Genomic DNA, 27,990 nt, shown 5'->3' with positions numbered 1-27,990 from the left:
TCTGATTGTGTTGAATATGTTGCTAAAAACCACAAAGAACAAATCAAGAAAAGTCCTCTGACCTTTTCTATGATCAGAAGAAGTATATAAGGTGTAAGTCAAATGAAGAGAGATGCTGATGTCTAAATTTATATTAAATATTCAATTTAAAAGATGGGAATATTCAGAAAATATTTTCATCATAGTGATCTGGGGGGCTCTTTGATAGCAGTGGTGTGGTAAAAACCCTGTAGACTGAGGTGTGGGGCTTTGTTTTGGAGCTCCTGGGACTGACTTTCACCCAATTTCACTCTGAAGGGAGCTGAAGGAAGGGCTGATCTCTCCTGTGACTGGAGACAATCTGTGTTCTTAATTTTATATCAGCTGCTGTCACCCCGGACTTTGAAACTATTGAGTATTGAATCTGTAGATGTGTTTTTTATGCTTTTGGAAGTAGGGAGTCCCTGGGTAACCTGCTTATTGCCAAAGATGCTGTTGGGGTAATTCCTCTCCAGCTATGAGGAACTGGCTGTAGACTTCATGTCTGAATCCAGATCCAGCTCTCTGGGCTGCCTGGACTGGAAGCCAAGAGAAGGTGAGGTGAAGCAGTCAATATTGCTTCAGGGACTTGAGGGTTCAGTTTTCATAAAGAGACAAAAATAAAAATAGTAAATTTTGTCATTGAAAGGGAGATCTTAGTAGAAGGCAGGGCCTATGGGGTGTGAACTTGTGTTTTCTTATTCTCATGATCTGTATGGACTGAGATTCACTGTATGTCCAACATAAAGTAAAGCTCTTATCAGTCTCTACAGCTCCCTAAAAGGAGGCTGAAGCCAGGTGGGGATTGGTCTCTTCTCCCAGGTAACAAGTGATAGGACAAGACAAAATGGCCTCAAGTTGTGCCAAAGTAGGTTTGGATTGGATATTAGGAAAAATTTCTGCAGTGAAAGGGTGATCAAACATTGGAACAGACTGTACAGGGAAGTGGTGAAGTCACCATCCCTGGAGGGATTTAGCAGATGTGTGGATGTGGCACTTGGGGACATAGCTTAGTGGTGGCATTGCAGTGCTGGGGGAATGGTTGGACTCGATGATCCTAAAAGTATTTTCCAACTTAAACAATTCTATGTTTTCTAAAGCCTCAAAATGTGATACGGAGCTTCATCTTCTAGAGGTCACATATAATCAACTGGTGTTATATTAAATGGTCTTCAGTAAAAAAATATTTACATTTGAAACTAAGTACCTATTAAAAAGAAAATTTATCATCTTTTAATCTGCAGATGGACTTTTTTGTTTTAGACAGCTTGTGATGATTCAGTCATGCTGGTGAACCCTTGTGCAGTGATCCTGAATCATTACCTGTGAGGGTGCTCTAATGAGCTACATAATGTAATTATCTCCCAGGATGTGCTAAGTACATAAAGCACATCCCTTTGCTGAGTTTTGGAAACAAATTCAGTGTTTCCCTCTTTGTGTGTTAGAATAAGAAGCTCAGGTGTCACCATTAGTAGCATGTGAGATATTACATAGAAAGATTGACGTGAAACCCTGTATTTGCCTTTTCTATTTAGTTGCCTTCATAAAAGTATCAGGATGCTCTGGAATGTATTTACAGGACTCTATCTTAATTCAGAATATTATTTAGTAATTTTATATGAGTGTGGTTTTCATGTAGAAAAGGTGAGAAAAATGGGACATTTTAATGCATATTTAATAACACAACAACCTTCCTGCCTCTGAAAAAAAATTCACCCAGGTGAATTTTCTTGTGTAATGAAAACAAAATCGTAGCTCCTGCAGCATTATTCTTGGCTCCCAGCAGTTCCAAGGCATGCAAACATCACCATTCCAGCTCTGTCCTGCAGTTTAACTGGAAGGATTATGTCACAACACGGTATGTTTGTTTTCCAGCTTTTTGTCTGTTTGTCCATCAGGACGGTTTTGTAGAAGAAGTATCAGTGATTGTTGACTTTGGAGGTAGTGGAAGAAAAAATAATTCTGGAAGAAAGAAAAAAAGCAGACAGTACCATTGAAGTAACTGTGCTTCTGTCACAGGAGAATGAATACTCCTTTCAACAAATCTATAATTTGCAGAAGTTGCAAAAAGAAAATAGCCGTAAGGTGACTGTTAACATACTTCAGTTCATCCTGCCAAGAAAGTTAACTTCATAAAGTCATTAAACCCATGATTACATTTTAAAATATTATTCCCCAGCCATTTCTTCTTAGGCTTTAAAATATAGTTACTGTATATACTACCTTCTTTGTAATGCGAAAAATTGTAAAATACACTTATTTTTCATAAACTCCTAATTATTAACAGAGCTATTTGCGCTCCTATAGTTAAAATCATTTCAACACTTCCGTTATTTAAACTTCACTTTTAGGGGTTCATAATTCAGCTGTAATAAAAATATATATTCAGACTCTGAGGTCTCAGACATTGTTTGCTGGTATTAGGGAATTTAGTCTGTTTTTCTTAAAAAAGCTGAGTAATTTAGATTGTTTGCTGTTCTTCAATATCATCCCAAACAAAATATTTTGTAATGTGGACCTAATTTCAAAGCTAAAAAAGTTAAGAGAAGTGAGTATGTTGGAACTGCTGCAGCCCCAAATTCTGTGACTGGCACTGAGGCTTGGAGAAGGGAGATGGTGGGAAATTCTTGCCATAACTGCTCCCTTGCCGTGTGCTAACCTCATGTATGAACAGTTCCTGCAGCATTTCTATCCCACCCCTCATCTGGAGTCACACGCAGTGCTGCTCCCTGAATGAAACCCTCCGTGCTCCCACTGCAGCCAGGGGTGAGGCACCTCCTGATTTCAGAGAGCTGAGAAGGCTTTTCTGGAATGACAAATGCTCGGCTGCTCCGAGATGGATTGGTTCTTTGGCACGGCTTCCTGAAATCCCCCTTCATCACGTAATGACTCAACAGGGCCTTCAGCTCCAGAAATTCAGGAATTGGGCTTATTGCATATTAATGGCAACCCTGGGACAGTCAAATAAGACAGTTTGTTATAATACTAATTATAGCAAAGCACTCACGTTGTGGTTTGAATGAGTCAATTATGTGTGTGTTGAACTATAAATACATCTTCCCCCAGCCTCGGCTGTGTGGGACGTAATTTTTATTTAATTGCTTGGATACATATTTACCTGAGCATACCCTGGTTTCCCAGGTAAATACGTGTACCAATGCATAACTCATTATGGTCTGTTTGAATAAATAATCCATATTTTATAACTGTACAGGAAGTAATTATTTTCATACTTTGCTTTCTTAAAGCCAAAGAAATTAAATGCTGTGTGTCCATTCCTTAAAATAAAATAGATGCAGAAGTCAAGGCAATACGAGAATAAAGTTTTCATTGTTTTGGTAGAAACTGAGAATATTATTCCAGATTTTGATCTTGTGTTTAGCCCAGAATAACTCCATTAAAGTAAACAGTGTTATTCAGGATTTACTTAGATGCAAATGGGACATGAATTTGGCCTTTGCTCCTTACTCTCCCTTCCTACATCACAAGGCTCCTGCAAGCAGCTCACACACAACCTTTGCTATAAATGTCGTTGTCACATGTTTATAATTTGGAAAAATAAGGCATTTCAGCTACACATGGAAATTAACATACCTGAACTTTATGTCTTATAGAGTCATGGAATGGTTTGGATTGGAAGGGGCCAAGAGATCATCCTTGTGCATGTTTGGGACCTAGGGCGTGCTTTCCCTTTGGATATTTCTGCCATTGTTTTATATGATATTTCAGAAAGCTGTGTTGTGTTATCACCATGCTAAGGTCAGGTTTTCTAACACTTTTAAGCTCAGTGGGGCCAAAGTCAGCCTTGGCATAAATCCATTAGCTGCAATAGATTTACACCAGAGAGGAATATTGGCTCGTTCTTGGTAATTTTTTTTTTTTATCCAACTCTTTATATTTTATGTTAGAAACATAAGTAGCTTGCGTGCCCTCAAACTAATCAGAATAAGAAACAGTTTTGCTTATGCCAAAAAATAGAGCTATCGTTTTTCACATTCTTACATTTTTCAAGTGAGATTATGTTACTGTGACTTCTGAATTCCTGAAATCTCTCTGGTCTCAGTGACTGCAAGGGCCAAGAGAGGGTTTCAACGGGAAAATCTGAACCTCTTCACGCAGTATTTTTTGTGTTGTGCATACCAGATATAGTTAATGTTTTGTGTGCATGTGATTAGTGTGGAAAAAAATTAATGCAGTCCAGTATTATGATTTATGGACTGAATCTTTTGCCCACTGAACATTTGCCAAAATGAAAACTTCCCCCCTCCTTTCCTCTTCTTTGGATATTAGAAACAGCTACTGTTTTTGTTGATCTTTTTAACTTCTGAATAGGCCTATTTCAAGTCACAGCATCATGGGAGCTCAGATTAATAATATACTTATTCAGCCAGTGATACTGAGTGAAACCATTGCTAGTGTGAGTATGAAGGATAGGATTTCTTTAAATTATTTTCAGGTGCATTCATGCATTTCTAAAGAAGAATATAGAGCTATTTGAACATAAATTAAATTGCTGTGTATTGATCATGTTACAGGTGTGTATGAATTTTAATATCAAGAATTTTTGGAGGTGTCTCTTCTTTTGATAACTTTTGTGCTGTGCTCACTGTCCATTTTCCATCAGAGGGTTAACAAGGCTAAGGGAAAAAAAACCCCTTACAATTAAATCTTGCTTTTTGGATTATGTTTTTTAATTTAGAGGATAAAGTGTGAAGCATCCCTTCTAGCTCAGTCGATACAGCATTATGTTTTGTGCTGAAACTGCTTGTCCACAGAGGTGATGGATTCCCCATCCTTGGAAAAATTCTAGGTCAGAGTAGATGGGGCTCTGAGCAACCTGGTCTAGCTGAAGGTCCATGCTTGCTACAGGGGGTGGACTGGATAATCTTTAAAAACTCTTTCCAGCCCATTCTGTGATTCCATGATGATGATGGGATTTGCTCCTTTCACCTCATAAGCCAGAACAAAACGCTTGTGAGGTGAACGGAGCAAATCCCACTGACTGTGCGCATTTGGGTTGAACCTCCTTAGCCCAGTACTTTGAGAAGCATCACCTGTGCAGATAACCCATGTTACCAGGTTTCTAAACCTGTTCTGGTTTTGTGTAAAAACCCCATTTCCTGCACTTATTGAGAGCTGATGTGCTTACTCCTTTACAAAGAGATTTTTGCTCTTTACAGCACAATTTGAGGTGCTTGGGGCCTTTGTAGGCTCTGTCACAATGGATGTGAGGGCAGTCCATTGCTTCACACTCCTTTGGCCACCTCTTATCAGTTTTTTGTCATTCCTTATTCAGTCCCATCTTTATTACTTTCACAGCTGAATGGTCTGTTCTGTTCAATAAGATTTTGCAATTCTTTCATTAATGGAGTTGGTGCTGCCTATCAATTCATTTTCTTTCTCCCAAATGAAATAAGAGCATTCCTAAAAAAGTTCTTCATGTGAGTCTGGTTTGTACTAATGCTAAGTCAAGTAGGGGTAGAGTTTCTTTCAAAAAATACTTAGGTAAGCTGTTTAAAATTAATATTTGTTATTCTAAAAAATTGGGAGAGGGATCAGCCGCCCTTCCACAGTTGCAGATAAAGTGCTATGGCAAGAATTTGGCATTTTTACATTGCCTGAGAGAATTATATGTTCATTTTCTCTGCTAAGAGAAGAAAAAAAAAAAGGTAGCAGGACTTTTTAAAAGCAATCATTTTAAGTATAAACAAAAAAGCTTTTTCTTGAGATTTGTCAAAGGTCTTCCAGGCTTTTCATAAAATTGTTATTCACTTCTTGGCAAACAAGGCTCGAGTGAGTGACACCTTTGAGAGTCCCAGCTTGTGTTTTAGTGCACAGCTTGTATTTTGCTATGGACAACCATGCAAAATATTATCTGAATTTATTTAAAACAAACCCAGTGAATAAAGTTTTTAACACTGAAAAGGCCATCCTAATTTATTCATTTATTTTAGTTGCAGCAAGCAGCTGAAGTTTCTCAGATGAGAGGGGCTCGAGTCATCTCTGCTGAGGATCTCCTGTTCTTAATGCGCAAAGATAAGGTACAGTAATTAGACAGAAATTTCTTATTTTATGTAGGCAGCTGCTTTTGTGTTTTCAAGTGTTTTCTTAACCTATGTAAAGGAATCCATCATCATGAATACCTTTATTTTAAAAGTATAGGTGCTCTGCAGTTGTATGTGATCGAACATGTTATAATAATTCTGTAATATCTGAAATTATATTTTTTTTCCTGTAGCTTAGATTGTCTTTTTTTTTTTTTTTTTTTTTTTTTTTCAGAAAGCTGTAGGGTAGATAATGTACCGTAGAGCAAAAAAAAATTCTTAATAAGATATGAATATTGGTCCCTATATTTTAGGTCCCTTTAATTAAAAATCAATCATTCTAATTTCCCCCTGGTTATGAAGGGTGTCAGTGTGACATTTTACAATGTGACCCTTACAGTTTTGTTATTTAGACTGTCTATAAATCCTCTTTATTTTATTTCATAATATTTTTCCTGTGTTTTATCCTCCTAAAATCTCCAAATTTAGGTATGGCCTTGCTTTGTCTGGATAGTGAGTACAGGAGGTCAACACAGGAAAAAAATTTTCTCTCCTCAAATTTAATAATTATTAAAAAAAATTTCAACTGTTTTAAATTACATTATTTGTTCTTCCTTTATGTCATTTTCTTCCTTAGTTTCCCTCTTGCTCTCACCCTTTTCTCTCCTTTGTTTTCCTTTCCTCATTTGACAGGTGAAACCTAATGAACAAAACTATTTCAAAATTAAACTCCACTAAAACATGAAAATAAATTGCAGTTTCTTTATCTGATAAAAGCTGTAAGGCTGTTCTGAAAACAGTGGTTGATATGGAGTCAAAGTTCATGGAAATGTGCATTTCTAGCCTACAGTTTCCAAAGTAAGCAAACATTGTGGAGTTCCATAAAGAAGCCCAATAGATGTATTTATTCTTTCTGAAAGTCAAACTCCTTTCTGTCTCACAGCAATGTAACAAAGAGCTCAAATAAATAATTTTTAATATGGATTTGCTACTGTCTTGAGGTACTTTCTATGTGTGGATTTTCTGCAGAATTTAAAATGACAAATATTTTAAAGATTATATGTACTGAGTAATGTGCTACACGTTTGTATGTGCGTTACAAATTTTATTAAATAAGAAATAGTAATAGTCATTAATATACATGTATTTTTTTCTCGTAGAAGAAGCTTCGAAGGCTACTTAAATACATGTTTTTTCGAGACTACAAATCTAAAATTGTCAAAGGAATAGAAGAAGATGACCTCCTCGAAGGTAGAAAAAAAGAAATTAATTTGGGAGAGGCTTGATGTCTTGTAAAAGCGCTGAATAGCTCAATGCAAAGTATTAATGTCTGGCTTGATAGAGACACAAAAATAGTAAAAATAGTTTCTTTAGAGGAATTTTGCTGAAAATCTCTGCTTTTCCATTTGAAATATGTAAGCATTTGCATCTACCGCCCAGATGAACAGTAAGACTTTAATGTCAGAGCTCTGTTGAAGTAAGAAACTGGTCCTGATTAAAGGGCTTATTGATTTCAGCATCTGTATTTTAAATGCACCACCTGCAATTGAATAGACATTTGTTAAATTATTATCAAAAGGTTTTGATATTGATATTTTTGACATGCCTTAAAAAAATATACCCTTATAGTCTGAACATTAATATATGATGTGGATGTTTTTTTCAGTGTGGTTTAACATTTTATACTTTAAATCTCTAGTTTAAATAATGGGAAACACTTTTGTTTCTACATTCCTTGAGGAAGTCACAGTTTTTATAACCGATGCATTTAAAGGAAAAGCTCTTTGAATTAAAAAATATATGAATTTATGCCACATAGTTTCCTGGTTTAAAATTTTGTTGATTTATATTGATATTAGAACTAACATTTCTGTTGTAAAAAGTTAAAACTTATCGTAGCAAATCTAAACCTTACCATACTGCTATAACATCTAGCAATGTCCATGCACAACTTTCTCTATTAAACTTACTTGCTTTCTCAGAGTCTTTTATTATTTTTTTCCCATACAATGAATTCCTTGTGTTTGATTCCTCTGAGCATCCACATTGATGCTAGGTAAACGTACTTCTTACTTTGACTTCATCAAGCTGTGGAGAAGTTTTTGTCAGCTCATTTGAGATTGAATTTGCCTGTAGCATTTTATTTTCATGTTTCGTGTGTGCAAGCAATCTGGCAGTACATCTTCTTACCTGGCAGCTTTAGGCTTTTACTACTTTAGCTTGTGTCACTACTTAAAGCAAATAAACATTCCTTTAAGCCTTTTAGATGTTCATGAAAAGTTTCCTAAATGCAGTTTATCCTGGAATTAAAGAATGCCTTTTCTAGTAAGCTTTCATAATTAAAGCCATTAATTTTCTTTTGTGAATTTAATGCTTTTTTAGGTGTTCTGCTGTTTAGAACAACAGAGATCATCTTGTCAGCATTATCCAGGTTTTACTGCAGAGAGCAATGATCCATCACCTTTGGAATTGCATCTTAGTGGTCATGTTAGAGTTTGCTTGAGGCTGTAGGTAATGAGTATGTTCTGCATGTGTTCAGGGAAGAACATTTCCTCAATATATTTTGCTCTGTGAACTTAAGTTCTTTCTAGCAAAGAGAAGCTGTGTCCACTGTAGATTCTTCGGTGAGAAGTAATGATATCCAGGCAGCAGATTAATTTTCTCTAGATTATGAAAAACTACTTGGTTATACTAAAAATACTAACTATTATGTTTTGCTCTTACTGGAGCAGAGCAGTGTCATCACCTTGTTCAGATAGCACAGCTTGTGTGAGGGGCACAATAAGAACAGGCCTTCCCTGCTCAGCACAGGTTCTAAATCGTGTCACTCTGAGTGATGTTTGGAGAAGACAAATAGGTTAAGTTTGTTGTTCTTTGCTTGTCTTTCTGAAGACAAATTCAACAGCAATAACACCAACAAGCGGCAGAAGCTGGCCCAGGACTTCCTCAACTCCATTGACCAGACCGGAGAGCTCTTGGCCATGTTTGAAGATGATGAGATTGACGATGTCAAGCAGGAGCGCATGGAGGTAATTCTTTCCCTTTACTGATACCCAGCAGAGAAACTGTGAAACATTTAATACATCATGCTGGTCTGATGCCTTTTTCATGCTGCATATTAAATCATTGTTACATGTTTTTTCTTTTGCCCAGATGGTCTGAAGAAATCCTATTTCCATATTTTTCCTATTCTTTCAAATGTTTCTTGATATCTAGGCACACATGCTGAGATGGAAGATTACAGAATGGTAGTTATGAATCTTTCTGTCTGCTGTGTATTTGTATTTCTTTCCTGTAGAAAGAAAATTCTATTTATAAAAATTCCATGCACATTTTTCACAACAGTATTTTCCTTTCTTATTATTTATCTTCTTAGCAAATTGTTTCAATACCATTTGAGGACTCTTCATATGACACAGCTTACACATTAAATTAAAATATTCTGTGCAAACACGCTTGAGTATAAACTCTTCTCTCCATCCTTTTGAGTCCTATTTTCTGTATTATGTAGTTATGAAAAATTTTATCTGCAGTAAAAAGTGCAGTGCTACATGACCTCCACAAAGCTAGGTAGGACTGAGAAGCAGTGTAGCTGTGTTAGCATGGAAGTGTGTGGTTTTGACTAATTTTCTGTGGGTGGGCAGGACTACTCTGTTTTTTTGGTGATCTGGTCCACAATGAATGCAGGGAAGAGTCCTTCATCCTGCTTCGTGCTCAGTTGCTCAATTCTTCCTCATGTTTTCTGTAGGCAACTGGATGTCAAGGGCAAAATTGTGCTGGGAGCACACTCACAATTCCAGAGGAGTATTTGAACCAATTTCCATCCATTTTCAGACATCAACATAGTGGCCAGGAGTGTTGGAAATTTGATATTTGCATAGTGATTTCTATATCTTTTCGGTGCTGGAAGCTGGGGGTTTTGGTTTGAGTTCCCTTTCAATGCTGAGATGGCTTATATTTTGGTAATATTTTTGTATGTAATATTTGGCTATTAGGGCTTCATTTCCCTTTCAAGATTTCATGGAAAATTATAAGAAATAATGGAATTTTTATCCTGTGCTAGGATTCTACTTTCTTTGTTCTTAATGGAGCCTCTTTTCAGAACTCTGGCATTTCCAGTCTGCTTTCTGCTCCTTTCTGCCCTGCAATGGGAAGAAATCAAAACATAATGAAGAACCACTTCTCTGTAAGAACTTGGTTAGGAACAAGTCCCATTTCCTCCCAGCTGAGAATCTGTGTCATTGAACAGTTGTATCCAACCACTGTTTGTATTTTGGAAACGGATGGTTTCTCTTCTTTAACCTCTTACTTATTTATTTATGCAAAATGTTGTGTTTTGCATAAAGACAGGGCAATCCTTTGAGCTTGTACACACAGAAATAGATAACAGCACTCTTCTGAATGAATGGGTTATGTGCTTGACTTTGCACTGTCTTCTGTTCTTCCAGTATAGTATTTTTCAGGTCTAAAGAACTTCTCAAGTTGATAAAAGTATGAAGTTCTCTGTTGTAGACAATGTCCAGTCTGAATCTCTGTTTGTCTGTCAAGGAATGTGTGTCTGTAATCAAATACTTGCCTTTCATCTGACTGTATGTTTTGGGTTTTATCACTACACTGTAATCCATGAATTGTAGTATGTGTGTGTATTAAATATAAAAAGTAATTCTTCTCTCTGTTGCTTGACTCCATTACATTTTGTGAACTCTCGACCTGTTTTTATGTTAAAAAAGAAAAAGAAAATCAAGGTCTTATTTTAGAATATATTGATGAATTATATACAGGTATTAAGCCAGTACTATCTATTTGCTTTCTTATTAGTCTTTAAATCTAATGACAAAACATGAAAGACTGTTTGAAACATGCTACTCAAAATGTTTAATGTATTTTTGGCTTTGTTTTGTTTGGGATTTTCTTGTCACTTTGAGGTGAGTGGAAAGGAAGCAAAGATAGTAGGAAATGTGATCCATTGCTAAAGGAAGAGTTAGTGAATGGGCTAATCTCCTGTATCACATTTTCTTTCTTCAGTAGATTGTTTAATCCACACTAAATTCTGGAGGAAATCCAATAGATAATTTAACAGGGTTTTTTAAGGAATTAGTGTACTTAAATCATGAACTTCAATCTAAGGGCAGTGTTCCTTTTAGGTATCAATTACCTCAGAAATGTGTGGTTATCTTGGTTTGGACAACCGTAAATGATTTCAGTTCCACTTTGCCTTGGGCCAAAATCATGCTAAACTGTCCAGAGTAGATGATAAACATATATTTCTGATGTCATTATGGGCTAAACAGGATATGATTGTTTAGCAGTATGGTTTCAGTTATGATACAAAATGCAAATATTGTTTATACTCATTCCTTCTAAAGCATTTCATAAAATTAGGGCTAAGCCTTTATGTTGTTGCCTGCAGTGCTGTGAGGTCCATTCCATATCTGTACCACAGAGGAGTCAGGAAAGCTCTGAGCCACTTTGGGACATTACCAAAGGAGAACAAACAATTCTACACTTCTTTGACTGAAATACAGCCACCAGCACTGTCATATTAAAAGCAAAGGACACTCATCTAGGATTGTCTATAGAATTTACTGATGTATTCGATGATTTAAATTTGAAGCAAAGGGAATGTCTTTGGAACAGTAATACCAGCAATGTGCAAAGGGACATTGATCCAAGGTGGAATACTCTTAAAATACTCTTTCTACAGGGCAGAAATTAAGAACAGATTTCACACTACTTTGTCATAACACATGATTATTTTATCAATACGTTGTGGTAAGATGACTTTTTATAAAAACTGCAATAATAGCATTAAGTAGAGGCAAACTGTATTGGCAGCCAACTGTATTGGCAAAATCAAAACAAAATAAAAACTGGAATAGCACCTCTGTCTCACTTTGTGGCAGTTCCTGTCCTGCTCTCCTGAGACAGCTACTGCTGCACCAGAGCTGCTTCTCAGAGTAAGAACATTTATAGATGAAAAAGTGATTCCCATTCCTGGATGTAACTGAACTGTGCATGGGAAGGAGAAATGGATCATAGAACTGGTCTGCATAATGTGTGCCAGTCTCTTGAGAATAACACATGTAATAGCAATCTACCCACACTCCTTTTTTATTGCACAAGTTGGGCTGTGGAATAGCCAGAGCTGCTGGTGCTCAGGAATTCAACTTCCCTTCCTTTGCATGTTCTGTGGCAGAATCCACAGTAACTGACACCTTGCAAGAAGATGGCCATTTGGCTTTTCTCTGTCTCTTAAAAATCATTTAGAGAGGAGAGGTAGTATTCCTGTGGGATGTGGCTGAATTGGTGGGGCAAAAAGGCCCCTGTTCATTTAAAATCTTTGAATGTTTCCTTATTTTGCAGTTTAAGTGGACTTGGAGTTTTAGGTGCTTGTGTCCTTATGTTGCTCCTCTGAATCTCTCAGGTTCCTGACCATAGTTAAACCAACTGCAGGTTTGGCTGTAATTTTGTGAATGGTAACTTCAGTTCTGCTGCTTTTTTTTCTGTGAGAACCACTATCACATTCTTCATGTCATGTCATTAAATCAACTGTAGTTATTTAAAAACTTCAGTCAACGTCACTGCAAAGCTGACATCTCTCTCATTCTGTAAATACCCATTTTTAATCATTTGTTTTATAGCTTTAATTCTCTCTCCCCCCACACAAAAAAAAAGTCTTCCCATCAGAAGTCTGGACTGACACACAAAAGAATTCATAGAGCATCATGCTGTGAGTGCTCTGTTTCACTTCTGTTCCCATAGGATTAGGGGAAACACCATTCATCTGTTACTCTGACTGCTAGTTTAAGGATACATTTCCAACACTCACGTGTTATATGGCAATAATTCAGTTGCAGTATCTACCATAATGCTTTCATAGTACATTGCAAGTTTGAATAAACAGTGGAGGGAAAATAACTTCCCTACAAGAATAGACTATCTTAAAGCAGGCTTGAAGCCAGCAAAATGGTAAAAACTAAGTTAAATCCCTACTTTCTGATTCTGTTGCAGGGGGTTTGGAACTAGATGGTCTTTAAGGTTCCTTTCAACACAAACTATCTTATGATTCTATGATTTAAGGTCTACTGTCCTATGAATTGCTGAATTGATATTTAAATATCAATTCAATTGCTGAATTGATATTTAAAAACTGCAGATACTTATTTTTTATTCTAGGAGGCTCATTGTAGATGTCATTTTTTTTGGTGCTGCTCACCAGTATTCTTGTCTTAGTGGGAAATCTCTAAAGCTCACAGCAATGCAATGGGCTCTGTGCAAAAGATGGTGAATGGCATTAAAATGTGGGCAGAATATATAGTGTTTAACATTTTTTAAATTACTCCTGTTTAACTTTGTCTTTTTTGAGACAGACTTAATTTGTATTTGCACAAGACCCCTGAACACACCAGATTGCATCTTGAGGTACAGGGAATTGTGCTCTGGGAGTTTACTCTGTTTCAGTCTTAGAAATATGTTGGACTTACAGTAAATTATTAAACTACACAGTGACCAAGAAGATTCCTTCCTGCTGGAGTATCATCATCAGCTTTTGAGTGATCACACTTTGACCTGAGCCAGGCCATGTTGTCCCAAACAGTGTCCAACTCTGACGTCCCCAACACAGGACAACAAGGAGCTGTTGGAGCAGGTTCAGAGGAGACCATGAAGATGCTCAGAGGGTTGGAGCACCTTTCCTGTGGAGCCAGGCTGGGAGAGCTGGGGGTGTCCAGCCTGGAGAAGGCTCCAGGAAGACCTTTGAGCCTCTTCCAGAGCCTGAAGGGGCTTCAGGAAAGCTGGAGAGGGACTTGTGGAGTGCCAGGACAAGGGGAATGGCTTTAAACTAAAGGAGGGTTGATTTAGTTTAGACATAAGGAAGAAGCCTTTTACAATGACGGTGTGAGACACTGGCACAGGTTGCCCAGAACCATTCAGTGTGAGGTTGGAAGAGATTTTGAACAATCTGATCTGGTGGAAAATATCCCTTTTCTCTGCTGGCCAGAGGGACTAGGTGGCCATTAAAGATCTCTTCCAACCCTAACCATTCTATGACTGTAAACTCCTGGGAGGCAGCAGAGGCCAGGAGCTCTCCCCACCACATGGTTTGGATGTGACCACTCTCCTAGGAGAGCATTAGCATGGACAGAGGTTGCTCTGTGGTGATTGCCCTTGGACACAGGGCATGGACTTGGGATCTTTTAATGGAGAGAGTGAAAATTGGAGGGCGTAAATCAGAAGTAAATGACTGTGAGCTCTTCTTTTTGGTGTTGAAGTTCTCAAATTCATTGTACGAATTTGGAAAAGATGTACAGAGAAAATAAGAAGGAAGTGATTTAGGAAGAACTCTGAAACCTTTTAGTACCACTGTGCTCATTGCACCAGCCAAAATTATGCCAGTGAAAGTGCTGGAGAGGGGGAGTCATTACTCTTTAGGGAGAATCTGGTTTAAAGCCCATATGAAAACTAGGGACAGCACGCACTTAATAGAAACTGCATGCTGGAAGACAAACTAAGAAGTTTTCTTTTACTAAGCATCGATTCTCAGTGCATGTCTCTTTTGCTCTCCAATTTTGATACTATACCTATTTTTCTTTTCAAAGAATTATTTTTTACTTCCTTGCTGAAATCAGATTGATGTTGACAGAGTCTATATTTTGGGACAGAATCTTTGGATTTAGTTGAGCGCTGGCTTCTCTTATCTCACAATATTGTGCCCAAATCAAATAAATTGTTGCTTTTTAGAATCACAGTTTATTGACCTTAAACCTTCTTTGATTTAACATCTACACCTCAGGAAATAATGCATCCTTAGGTAAGATTTGATAGTGTAATCTCTGTGGGTTTTTTATGCTGTTCTTTACCAAACATTGTCAAATATGGGCAAAGGGATGCCAGTGGCAGGACAGAAGGATAAGCTATAACATTAGATCCCTTAAATCTTACATTTTCTGTGGACTGAATAATTGCAGCCCTAAATGCAAACCAGTAGCATCCTGACCTGTGAGTTCTGGCCAAGTAAGAGCAGAAAAGGATTTATAGTGGCTAAATAACCTGCTCAAAGAGGAGTGGAAAAGTTCATGCCCAAGGACACAAGAGTCCTGGTACAGTGAGGAAAGCAAGACCAGGATCTCATTTTCCCATTCCCTTAAGCTGTTTTGAGAGCTCTGTTCATCACTTCCACAAGTTGGGCTGAATTTCACTTAGTGGTACCTGCCTAAAAATTTAAACATTCCAGAAACTTAGGCTGGCTTCTTTACTCAGAAATGAGAGGGAAACAATCCAGGGGCAAGTTAATTTCTTAGATCAAAGGTAGACTTTTTTTTTCCCCAATTTTTATTCCTAGAAACATCTAAGTTACATTAAAGTGTACTTCATCAGATGTTAAGAAAAGTACTTCCAGTGCCTCCAGGATGATTCTCATTAGAGACTCAAGATCTTTGTGTGCTGTGGGACCTTGATATAAAAAAAACAACCTGTAATGATGATATGAAGTAGACTTTAGGGTCACACCAGCTCCCTATAAACTGTCTACTGGTTTTGCTTTACAGAAATGCCAAGATTAAAAAGAACATAGATGAAACATCAATCAACAAAACACACTTATTTTTTTTCTGTAGGCAATGGGGTTGGCTGGTTTTTTTTTCAATACTGCAAAATGGAAGTTAGGAATGCAAATATAGAAGGAATTAATTCCACTGCATCAGTCCACCTAGTGTTTCCAGATGAGTGCAAAGCACAACTGGTAGCTACTCAACTCTAAATTTGCTGTTTTGGCATGAAATTGTCTGTAAGCATTATTTGGTATAAAAATAAGCCTGGTGGTATTAATGGTTTCTCTGATTACACATTGCTTGGGAACGTCTGGGATAGTGGAAAAGCACTGTTTCTCTTGGGTAGTGATTGAATTGGTTAAAAGTAAACAGAAAATAAACAGGAACAGTTTTGCATTATTATCTATATGGCTGTAAATGTTGTGTCCTTATCTTTGGAATGGGAAAAAGCCCTTGAGTGGAAAAGATTACTTGTCACAGCCAGTATCAATCAGATTTTTACACTGCTAAATCTAACATTATTGGCTTTTTCTCACATTGGGGTTGCTTGCTATGGTTACATAGAGTGGCCTGTTTGTTTGGATCTTCAGTCATGGGGTTTTTGAGCATTTTAATGAATGTTGCTCATACTGCAAATCTAGGCAGCCTTGCTGGAGGGAAAGGTGTTACTTGCTTTTCTGTCTTTTAGTTCTTTGAGTATTTTTTGCCACTGCTTGCTTTCTCTGAGGAAGAGGAAGATCCGGGGCTGCTGTAGTTTTGACACCCAAATGGCTCTGTCTCAAATTTTGGAAGGAAACTTTATATATATATTATTTACATCTGTGATTAAATGTAGACACACATGCTTATAAACAGTATTTCTGTGGAGCATTTGATTAGAAGCCAAATACAAGACTAACAAAACATTCTCCTTCTGAGTGTATTTTAACATGTTTAATATGTTGCTTAGCTCTACTAATCACCCTGTATTGGTACTCACAACAGAGTTATTTTTTATGTAAACTTTGGAGAATTGGGAGCAAGGATTGATGCTAAGTCTGACATTGGTCGCATTGGTAGGAGGTTATTAAAACTCTTGTAATTTGAAGTAATTAAATTTGTGCTAATAGCGATTTGTATTTTTGAAGTTGTTTAGAGGTGCAGTAATGCAAATCTTGTCTACAAGACAGGCTGATACTTTAGGGTGGAAGTTATTTTTTCAGATCTTTGAACTTTTATGTAGCAAATTGCTGTCTTTAAGTTCCACTAAGTCTAATATTGAGGTGCTTTCTAAATGAAGAGGAAACAACAACTGTTTATTTCTTATGTTAAGATGTTGATCAGGTCTACACTGTGAATAGTTCTGTCCTGTCAAGTTTTTCAGAAGGAACTCGTCACTTGCATAAAACCATTTTTAAGATGTTTTGCACAGGATTCAGAAAACTCAAAAACCCATGGAGTTTTAACACAAGTTAATACGAATTTCAAACACAGTATTATTCTGTAAGCTTTCTACTTCTTATTTGTTGCAAGGAAGAGATTTTCTGACACTGTTGTGAATAGTGAGACTGAAATCTCAGCACAGAGACCCTGTATTTTTGGCAGAAATCTTCACAACCACTTGCTTCTCTCACTCACATCTGGAAAACTCCATAGGCAGGAGCACCTTGGGTTGTCAGCCACTGAGACGCTGTGTGACCAAGCTCCAGGACACCCCTGAATTTCTCTTTCCTTCCATTTAAAGTTTCAAATCACAAAAATCTTTATCTGGAAGAAAATAATACCTTCTAACATATGAAGACAATAGAGGAAGGCTCTCTATGGCATGAAATAGGGGGAGGGTTGAGGGTGTTCTTCTGTTTCGACTGGTGCAGAAAAGCAGGGTCTGAGGTGTAACAGGCAAGGTCCAGGATTTAACAAAGAGGGGAGAACACTCACAAGCCAATATTAAGGAAAGGAATGTTTTCTTCTTCATCCGTAGGAGGCTGATGCAAGACCCTTGGCCCAAGGTTGTGCCAGGCTCATTCATCTGAAGGTTAATTTATCCGCTATTTCTAGACATCACAGGTAGAGCAGAGAAGCCCTTTTCCCTTTCCTTACCCTGTATATCCACTAAGGGATTAGCACTGTCTTCCCCAGTATTAAACTCCAGCCAGGAACTAAAACCGGCTTTGAATCAGGCCCATGGGTTTACCCTGCAAATACCTCCCACAAAATGACTGAGAATCCTTTTCTTTCTAACTGGAATTTGCCCTCTAACAGCAGACTGAGCAAACTGTGTGTCATCAGAGCCTCTCCAGCCAGTCTGCAGCACACAGACAGCATAGAGGAGCATTGGAAGTAGTTTTCAGGCTGCACTCCAGCTAAATATAGCCAAAATGAGCTCAGATCTATTGACTTGCACCATTTAAAGCAGAGGGAGAAATCTATAGAGAGTTATTGAGATGTTGCATTTGGTTAAAGAAGTGCTTGAGCTACAGGTCACTGGGTGCTGTATGACTGTTGAAGAAATAATTATCATAAGATAGTTTTGTAGTTATACTGATTATACCTTGCTGCTGTCAGAACCTGGAAAAAACAGAGATTTGTCTGTCTCTCCTTTTGTATGTTTAATTCTTCTTTTTTCTGCTTTTAATTTTGGTTTGGCATTTTATTTTTTTGTTTTTCCATCTGACCACAGGATTAGCCAAGATTAGTGCAGTTTTTCTCATTGGAAATAAAGAGGTCGGTTTGCTGGTTCCTGGGCTATGTTGTCTATAGTATTTGATTTCATTCACATAGGATTTTGTGAATGTTACTATTTCATTGAAGTCAGAGAGGATTTCATGAACTGCAGGCATTTAAGCAAAAAATTGAGAATCACTTGATTCACTTAATAGTCTCTATCTCCATATTGTCATCTTCCTTTCAGTGAATTCCAGACCAAAATCCAGCATTTAAAAAATTTGGTTACCTATTACCCAGTTACTATGGTCAAATGTTGTCATTTTTTGTTCACATTTGCAAAGCCACAAGCTGCCAAACTTTCCCACCTATATTCACACTGAAGTTCAGTTATCATGTAGAAAGACAAAAGATCTATTGCTACAGTGAAGGTCATTAAGGTAATCCAATAGTAAACACATTATTTCCTAGGGAATGAGAAATACCAGCATTTTTTTTTAAAAACTCATTCTGTTAGGACTTGTAACTACAAGCTGCCCTTGTAACATGACAGGCTATCCCTAAGATAGGAACCCTATGGCAGATTTTTTCATAGGGAATGTGATTTTAGTACTGAGAGAAGAATAAGAACACAAGTTCAATGAAAAATACAAGGTATGCAGGTTAATGTGATTTTACTTTCATCAGTTTTCTTTATAAATTAACAGGAACTAAAGTGAGTACAGGACATTTCAGAACCAGAGCAGTTCCCTCCCCTTGCACTGCATTTTCTTGAAGCATAAACTGACAGAGGTAAGATTAAGATTACATATGAGGAAGAAAACTCTTTACTGTGAGGGTGGTGAGACACTGGCAGAGGTTGCCCAGGGAAGTCATCCCTATCCCTGGAAGTGTCCACAGCCAGGTTGCATGGGGCCCTGAGCATGTGGGAAGGTGTCCCTGCCCATGGCAGGGAGTTGGAACCAGGGATCTTTAAGGTCCTTTTCAATGCAAACTATTCTGTGATTCTGTGATTCTCTTTATGCATTCAACTCAGACATGATTAGCTGCTGGATCTTATAAACTAAATAAAAGCAGTAATTCATTGCATGGCAAATAAATACTGAGTCACGATCCAGAGCAGTCAAATGTGTGGAAAGCAGGCCTGGCATTCACAAGGACCTTGTTGACAGGCTGGAGAAATAGGCTGACACAAAGGTCAGCAATAGTAAATGTGGATGCTGTAACCCCATACAAGGGTGCAGCGTGTGGGGCAGCCACGTGCTGGGCTGTGTCAGCAGAGGTTGCCAGCAGGTCAGGGGAAACAATGATTCCCCCTGATCTGGCACTTGTGGGACCACATTTGGAATCTGTGGCCTATTTTGTGCTCCCAAGTACAAGAAGGACTTTGAAATACTGAAGCAGAGGATCACCAAGAAATAGAGGGGGTGCATATGATGAATGACTGAGAAACTTGCTCAGCCTGAAAAAGAGGAGGCAAAAGGGAAATTTCATTGCTGTTTCCAACTAATGCAGGAGGAGATGGAGCCAGACTGTGTTTGGATGTGCATGGTAAAGGACAGAATTTGAATGGATACCTAATAGGAGAAAAGCAGTCCTGATAAAGATTGGAACTGGTTAGCCAGAGAGGATGAGAAAGTCTCCATCTTTGGACATATCTCAAACTTGGCTGATCGAGGTGCTGAACCACTTGATCTAATTGGTCCTTTTTTGAGCAGAGTCAAACTAGAGATCTCTGGAAGATCCAAAACTTTTCTGGATTAAATTATTCTACCATCCTGTGATCCTGCACTGAAGTTTCCCATTTCAGATATTAAAATGGCTGGTGGAGTGGAAATAGAAGAGCTTTTATAAAGCAAATAGATGACAAACCATCTCAGATTTCTAAGAACTGTTTAAAAATCTAGGTAGCATATAATTGGACTTTCCAGTTTCTGCACTTTCTGTAATCTGTAGCTGCTGGTATTTCCTGGAATAGATGTTTTATGTACATAAGGAACAGGGTTTTCTGTCTTTCATTTTGTCTCGGTCGCTGTGGTTTATTTTATCTATAGTGTTGCTTGCTGTATTCTTCCGTAAGAATATGATCTGGCTGCTGTGCAAAATTACACTTGGGGAGAACTTCACACATCTGCTGCAGCAAAGGAACCAGGAGCAGCAAGATTTAAGCTTCCTAAGTGTCTGTTGAAATCGTAAAATACAATTAAGCTCTGCGTGTTGTAAAATGGGAGATGCATCCACTCCCAATCCACCAGAAAAAGGATCCACAACATTCCTGCAGAACACCACGGGTAATATGCCGCCATAGTTTATTCTCTTGATCCAAGGCAGCATGATTCCATTTGGGTCTTTAGCCCCCTCAAACTTTAAGTTTCGTCTTCTCTAGTCTTCCTTTCTGCTCTCCCATCTTTGTAAAAATTGAGGATACCTAGTCAGGTATACGCTTTCATTAAATGGGTCAGAAAAAAATCTTTTAATTCATATAATCAGGAAGAACAGTAGCAGATCTCACTTACATAAACGAAGTGCATGGAGTGCATATGCAGAGTTTATTCTTACAGACATTCTTGTAATCAGCATTTGTGCCTTTTAATAATCTGGGATTTGCATTAAAATAACTTTAAAACATGACAGAAATTAGACATTGCTCCCTCTTTACCTTGACAAAGTACATCTACAACTTGACCTAAATTTTCATGGAGGACAAGACCATAATATACTGTCACTAGCAAAAATACTGATTTTGGATAGAGAGGAAATTTTAGATAATATTTCATTTGAATTCAGTAAGATCTTGTTGAAGTAGGGGGCCACAGTTGAATGTGTGAGTTTATATGTTCAGAGGTATCTCTTTTAATTTTTTATGCAGGCAGTGACAGGCTTTTGGAATTTCTTTGGCACTTGGAAGAACACAGGATCTTCTTTGGTGTCTGTATCATGTATGCATACAAAAAAATACACTGATGCATGTATTTTATTCTCAGATAATTCCTTAACATCTTTTCCATGCTCTGCTTTTGAGTGGCACATGTGAGAGGCAGGGACAGGGACTCCTGGTAGCAGTGTTTAAGTGCTGTTGAAACTTTGCCTCCGGCACTTCGGAAGCAATCATTAAGTTTGGGTTTCCATTTGATCAAACAAAAGAAGGACGGGTAGTCTCTGTCAGGGGGCTGGATTTTATTTCCCAAGGCTAACAGCCATTTCCAGGACTTTGTCAGACCTACTGAGAGTTTTTTCTCCCCCATTGTCAGATGGTATTATTTAAAATCAGTTCATCCACTTGTGTGGGATCCATATCCTATATCATACAGCGACTCTGACAAGAAGATGCTTTTACTGGGGGTGTTATTCAAAGCACTGTTGATTTTCTCAGGCTGCAGACATCTGCAGAAAAAGCTTGTAGAACATCCAGCATCTGGTATCGAGCCCTCACTCCTTACACAGACCATATCAAACAGTCTGGAAACGGAACACGTTCCCTACATCCGCTTGGAAATAACTTTTTTTGGTGTTTATTGTAGATATATTAGCTGTCAGCTCGTATCATCAGCCAATTATTTTATATCTGAAAATTGTAATGGCATCCTCAGATGTACTAAAGTCAGGCAGATTTCCAGCTACTAATCACACCCTTCTTAAAAGGGGAGTTAACTCTTGACATACCTCAAGTTGGAGATCTGATTTCTGCTTCCAGAATTTAGAGGAATGCATTGGTGAGATGGCTCTTGTGCCTTGCCAGCCTTGGTACCCTGAGCTGTATTTTAAAGAAAGAGAGAAAAATGCTGCAGAGACACTGGCATCTTTGAGAAATGCTAAATTTGACTCAAAGAAAGTCAGAAAAGTCCAGAAAACCTGAGAAATTCAAGATACCACCACTGAAGAGTAATTTTTCTCCAGGCTGTGTGATGGCATGAGAGTCTACAGCAACTTCTAACAGCGCAGTCAAGTAATTGATGCCAGACTGTGGCTGTTCATGTTGCTACACCTTTTATTCTAAATACACTTCAACTTTCCAAGCTGTGCCGTGGAATCTCGGTATTAAAGATGCTGTTCTTTGCATCCTAATGGTGTTTAATTTTTTATTGTAATATTTTGAACTGAAAATGTTTTTTGCATTTTTCTGAGTAGGGCTATGTTGCTATTTAATTTTTTTTTTTTTCATAGATCTTTGATTCACTTTGGAACCTCTCCACCGCCCTAAAACTGCCTAATGCTCCATTTCAGTTAGCCTAGATATCCAGGAAAAATCTAAATAGATGTCAGAAATCCCGAGAAATTTGAACAGGTTTTGACATTCCAAAAATGAAATCATTTTCGTTTTTACATTAAATTTATAAAGTTTTCAATTACCATCAATAGTAATATCAGTCTTCACTGTGGCATATATTTAATATTTATATAGCTGATTTTAAACAGGAATTAAAACTGAGGCTTTTTTTTAAGGAGGAATTCTTGCAAAGTTCTTGAATTCAAAGCTTTCTACCTTTAAAAAACCAACTGCAGCATAAAAATAGAACAAAAAAATTTAAAAAAGAAGAATTCTTTCTATATGGTATCTCTTTTCCCCTTCTGGAATTGACTAAATATTTTACATGCTGAATTGAAAGATGCTAACTCCTTTGGAAGAGATTCTTTTCACTGTAAGCAATTTTAAGAATGTGTACAGGGAATTGTGTCCTGATGTTTATTTCTTTTTACAGAGTGATTGAATGAATATTATATTCAAGAGCCATTATAATTGCAGCATAAAAAATTGTGTATCAGACACTGCAAATTAGGAAGATGAAAAATAAAATTCCCCAAATTTGCTTTTTAAAAAAATTTTCTGACAGTCTGAATACTCTTTATGTCACTTTTAATTGACGATTAGAAATACAACAGTGACTTCTCTGTTACGATGGGGCTCAGAGGGGCTGTGCTGATTTAGAAAAACTGAAAATCCCAGCAGTTAGTTTAATAGTTCACAATTAAATTTGCAAATCGGGTTTCATTTAAATGAATTATTTTAAAGTGATGTAAATTTATGTAATTCTACAGTGTGCAATTTCACTGAAGACTGGTGTTGTTGCTCCGAATTTTATAATATTATGGCAATTTTAAAATGTTTCAAGATATTTTCTAATTATGTATGTGCCTCCAAATGAAGTAAATTTAGGCAAAGCTTTTTCTTAACTTATGGAGTCATAGATAGAATAAATGAAAGGAATAGAATAAACTGTAGAATCATAAATAAATATTTTTAAATACTCTTAGTAAATCAGAATATTCTACCTGAAATTTCATAATTATAGTTGTGATGCACTGGTAAAAGTTATTTTTGTGGGTATGTGCAGCTAATATGAATTCATATTTAGAAAAAGGAAAGTGCAGTAGTTTTATATTTAGACAGTACATCAAAATCCTTACTTTTGGAACTAAAACTAGCATCCCATAGCCAGCTCTATTTATTAATTAGTACTACATTATTGAGTGTAGTTGAGAATTTCAGAGGTCATTGGCTTTCTGGTACTTTCAGAGTGATAGAAAGATCTCTCTTCAATGAATGAAGTCTTGTTGCAAACTAAAGGATGTTTAAAATAATCACACACATCTATGGAACAGTAGAAGTCTGCTGTAAGGTTGAGCTGAGGTGGTGTTAACATTAGCTCATTATATCAATATTTGTAAGATTCAGATTCTCCAGGGTTGTTTCTTTGGAAAGCTACATATATTCATTATCAGTTTAAACCATCAGCACAAGAACTGCCTTTGTCTTGGAAATATAAATAAAAACTTGTCAGTAGAAGATGAGGACTCTTTCCCACCTTACAAGTGAAGGGAGCTTGTAACAAAGGCTGCAGAAGGCTGAAATTTCAGCTGAAAGTATTACTTTCATGGCATGTCCAATACTAAAAAACTTTAAAATATTTCAGAAAAATGTTATTTCTAATGTAACGTTGGTTTAAATTCTATATTACTTAAGCAAATATTTAAATATTATATTAGTTTTTCTGCATACTTGACATGAATATAATTCTACCTTCCTGCCAAGTATGTCAAAACCCAAATTCACTTCCATTTGCCAGGGTAAATGTTTATTTTGTTTTCCCACATAATGTGCTCTTTAAAGTGTCACCAGGATACCAAATCTGATGGCTTTTTAATAGAGACATGGTGGGGGTTTTTTGCTTTCATTAGGAAACAGGATAAACTATCAGTGAAGCTAATGGTAATGAACCCATATACAGTAGATGCTCTTTGCTCTCCTTCCCCTCATCTCAGCACTTAAAGAAAAAGAAATTTGCATCAAAACTATTGTCATGGTGCCTCATTTTTAATAAATGCATGAAGGGTCTGTAGTAGGAAATGGTGCTGGGGGGGCAGAACAAGAGACCAGGATATGCAGAACCATTTCTTCTCTCAAAGGTGAGCTGGGATGCCTCAGTGAGGCTCCCCAAACAACTTTTTGGTTTGTTTTGCTATGAAATGGGTGAGATTATTTAAGAGATAATTCATGGAGAGATCACTTTTAAAAAACTGTTTGCTACTTTACTATTTGTATTACATAATGTCACCCTATGCTTGCGTAGTTTCTCACCAGTCATTGAGTTTGACTTTCATCCTCCAGTCTTAGCCTAACTAAAAAAAACTGTTCATGAATTAAAATCTTGAATTTTCTGCTTTTGAATAATACATTAGTAAAGTTTCTTTGAAAAGCTTCAGTTCTGCTTCTGATGCAAAATGGAATGTAACTGGTTTAAGTATTGTTGTGAAAGTTCCATGCATTTTTATTTTTTTTTAGTTTTTCTTTGTTTTCTTCCAAAGAAGGGAATGGGGATATTTAACAAGAGAACTCCTCTTATTGGAGGTGGGGATTGTTTTGAATTAATCTTTGGATGGTGGGGATTGTTTTGAATTAATGAGAGCATATGTTTCTTTGGTTTTATGTAAACGCTTAATAATTTTGTGGTATATTTATCAATGTGCATGGTATAGGAGACTAACTAAGGAGATTGTTCCAAATTAGTCAAATTAGCTGATGGTTTAAATTAGCTTAATTCCAAATGCTAAATCATGTTGTTAAAGGCCAGAATCTTCAAGTTTTTCTTTTTCCTCTCTAACATTAGAAACAGAAAAGAGAAAGTAGGGTGAAAAAAAGAAGCATTTGCCAATTAAACAAACTGCCATTGGGAAAATGATCTTATTATGATTCTATTTCTCATGTATGTAGTGGAGATAATTCTCATAAGGCTACTATGAAGACAAATTTGTATTTAAAGAAATTAAGAAACAATAATGAACAGCAGCATAACATTTTCTGTGTCGTTAAATAATAATATTAAATATTTCAATTAACTTCTGATAAAGCAAATATTCACGTCTGGTCAATTCTGTTCTGTTTTGGGAAGGGAGTCTCAATTTAAAGCCAAAAGAGCACAATGCTTTTGTTCAAAGCCTGTCACTTCAGACAGCAATTTTTAGTGTCTTCTTTCTTTACTCTTCATACCTGGCTCGTTGTGAGGTTTGGTTGTGCTTTTTTTCTCCCCCAGCCTGTGCGAGCTGGGAATACACAGCTGTGTTGCACCATGGCATCACCACCACCACACACAAGCTTTGTGCCACTTCATGATCTATTCAAATAAAACGTCATCTTTGAAATGAGCCTTAAATGTTATTAATTCAGCCTTCATTTGCACTCAGCCGTGCTTGGATGTCAAATTAGTAGCAGAACCAAGGAAGAAGTTCTGAATTTTGAGTCTGGTTCTCTTTTAGGTTGGGAAGTGTGGACTGTTCAAAAAGCTGTTCAAAGAACAGCCAATTTCAGCCAGTAGAGCTGGGGCATCTCTGTGTTATAAATTGCTTTGAGAAATCACAGAATCACAAAGATCTTCCATTTCCAACCCCCTGCCATGACAACTACACCTTACATTATCCCAGGTTGCTCCAAGCCCCATCCAGCCTGGCCACTTCCACGGATGGGGCAGCCACAGCTTCTCTGGACAGCCTATACCAGTGCCTCACCACTCTCACAGGGAAGAATTTCATCCTAATATCCCATCTAACTCTTAACTCTGGCAGTGGGAAGCCATTTCTCCTTGTCCTGTCCCTCCATCCCTTGTCCCAAATCCTTCTCCAGCTCTCTTAGAGCCCCTTTAGACTCTGGAAGAGGCTCTAAGTCCTCCCTGGAGCCTTCTCCAGGCTGGATACCCCTAGCTCTCCCAGCCTGGCTCCATAGGAGAGGTGCTCCAGCCCTCTGAGCATCTTCATGTTCTCTGGAACTGTTCCAGCAAGTCCACATCCTCCTTTTATTGGAGACATGCACATCTCAAGCAATTCCTCCTGGTCTCTGTTTTTCTAAGGGAAGCATTTCCCCTTTAGCTCAGTGTATGACTCACATATTCCCTGAATTTCATGATGTGATTTTTATCTGGAGTTCCATGTCTTGCAATTATCAAATTAGAAAGGCTTTTCCAAAAGACTAAAGCCCCAACCACAGAATTCGAGTCAGTGGTGTAAATACCACAAGTTGAGAAATGTCTCCATGCTTCTGGTGTTAAGGAAGCAATACATTTTGGAGTACCACTCTGTATTGTTCTCTGGTTATAGCAGACTCTACCACACAAAATAAATGCGAGTAATTTGCATTCTCCAGTCATATGCCAAGGAGGGAACATCTATGAGTATTTAGTACCATGTGTTTTAGGTTTAATTAATTAATTTTTATGATTTTCTCTCAGACATTCATGAATACACTTACACAATTTCATCATAAAAGTTGATAGATTTGGACTTGTCATGGAAAATGGCTGAGCTAAACTGTTTACTCATATATTCTAGGTGCAACCTTAAATTGGGGGAGGTATTTGTAGGGTGACACCCTACAGATATTGATGTTAATTGAAGTTTTGCAAGGGACACTACAGAATCAGGACTTCACCTCTAAACTGTAAGACCCAATCTTGATTTCACAAGTGGATTTCTGTACTGCACACCAAATTACTTAAAAATATAGCAAAAACTTTGTGTCTTTTTAATTTGTCTGTGTGTTTTGCCATTGTCTTGGAAAGTAGTCTTTAAAAAAAAAGTTTTTAAGAAGCAACCTAACTCAAAAAAAACCTCATTAATTATAAACCTTTTTCAGTCTCTTACTGAAAGAGCATCACCTGCCAAGCATACCTGCATGTATATGCCTGTAGCATTATATGGCTTGTGAATCTCTTGCACAAGAATAATTACAGTTATTCTTGTGCAGAATGACAAAAGAAAGGCACTGTGAGAACTGGCTGTTCAACTGGGAATGAATACAAGACAAGTCTGTTGTATTAAGACCAAGGGAAAAGACAGAATTAGAATTATTAAAAATAAGAGGATTCAAAAGAATATGTATTTTTTATGTGATCTGATACTTACTCTGCTTTCTGCCAGTCAGAATTTTCCTTAATCTTCTTATGGTCCTCTTTTTAAAGTGAAGTTTCAGGAGGGCATTTCACAGTCTCTGTCAACAGATCTGATTAACAGAATTAATCTTACAGGACAATGAATTTCATCACAAAAGTTTCTCACTAGTATGTACCTTGGCTTCACTTCCTTTTCAACTTGTGTAAGAACAATTTTCTTGAAGACTTCCTTTGATTTCTCATTTAACATGAGTGAAACTATCAGAAGTCTTTTTAGAACCATGTCTTGGTGGTGGCTATTAACAGGGCAGAGTTTTGCCATGCAATTTTTTTTTTAATTAGGTTTATTCTTTTATTTGC

At 37.2% G+C, this 27,990-nt stretch overlaps 1 protein-coding gene across 2 annotated transcripts in view; it reads left to right on the top strand.

The window, feature by feature from the left end:
• The window catches only part of SUPT3H (SPT3 homolog, SAGA and STAGA complex component), a 256,562-nt gene that overhangs the window by 164,870 nt on the left and 63,702 nt on the right, over positions 1 to 27,990 (top strand). For both annotated transcript variants that reach the window (XM_039696034.1, XM_039696035.1), the window contains exons 4-6: positions 5,973 to 6,059; positions 7,223 to 7,313; positions 8,955 to 9,091. In XM_039696034.1, the coding sequence (XP_039551968.1) occupies positions 5,973 to 6,059; positions 7,223 to 7,313; positions 8,955 to 9,091 (315 nt within the window). The remainder of the gene's footprint in view (positions 1 to 5,972; positions 6,060 to 7,222; positions 7,314 to 8,954; positions 9,092 to 27,990) is intronic.

Source organism: Passer montanus, unplaced genomic scaffold (assembly GCF_014805655.1).
Source record: "Passer montanus isolate IOZ18808 unplaced genomic scaffold, ASM1480565v1 scaffold94, whole genome shotgun sequence".
In the NCBI taxonomy this organism is placed as follows: Eukaryota; Metazoa; Chordata; class Aves; order Passeriformes; family Passeridae; genus Passer; species Passer montanus.
This window is presented reverse-complemented; position numbering and strand designations above follow the sequence as displayed.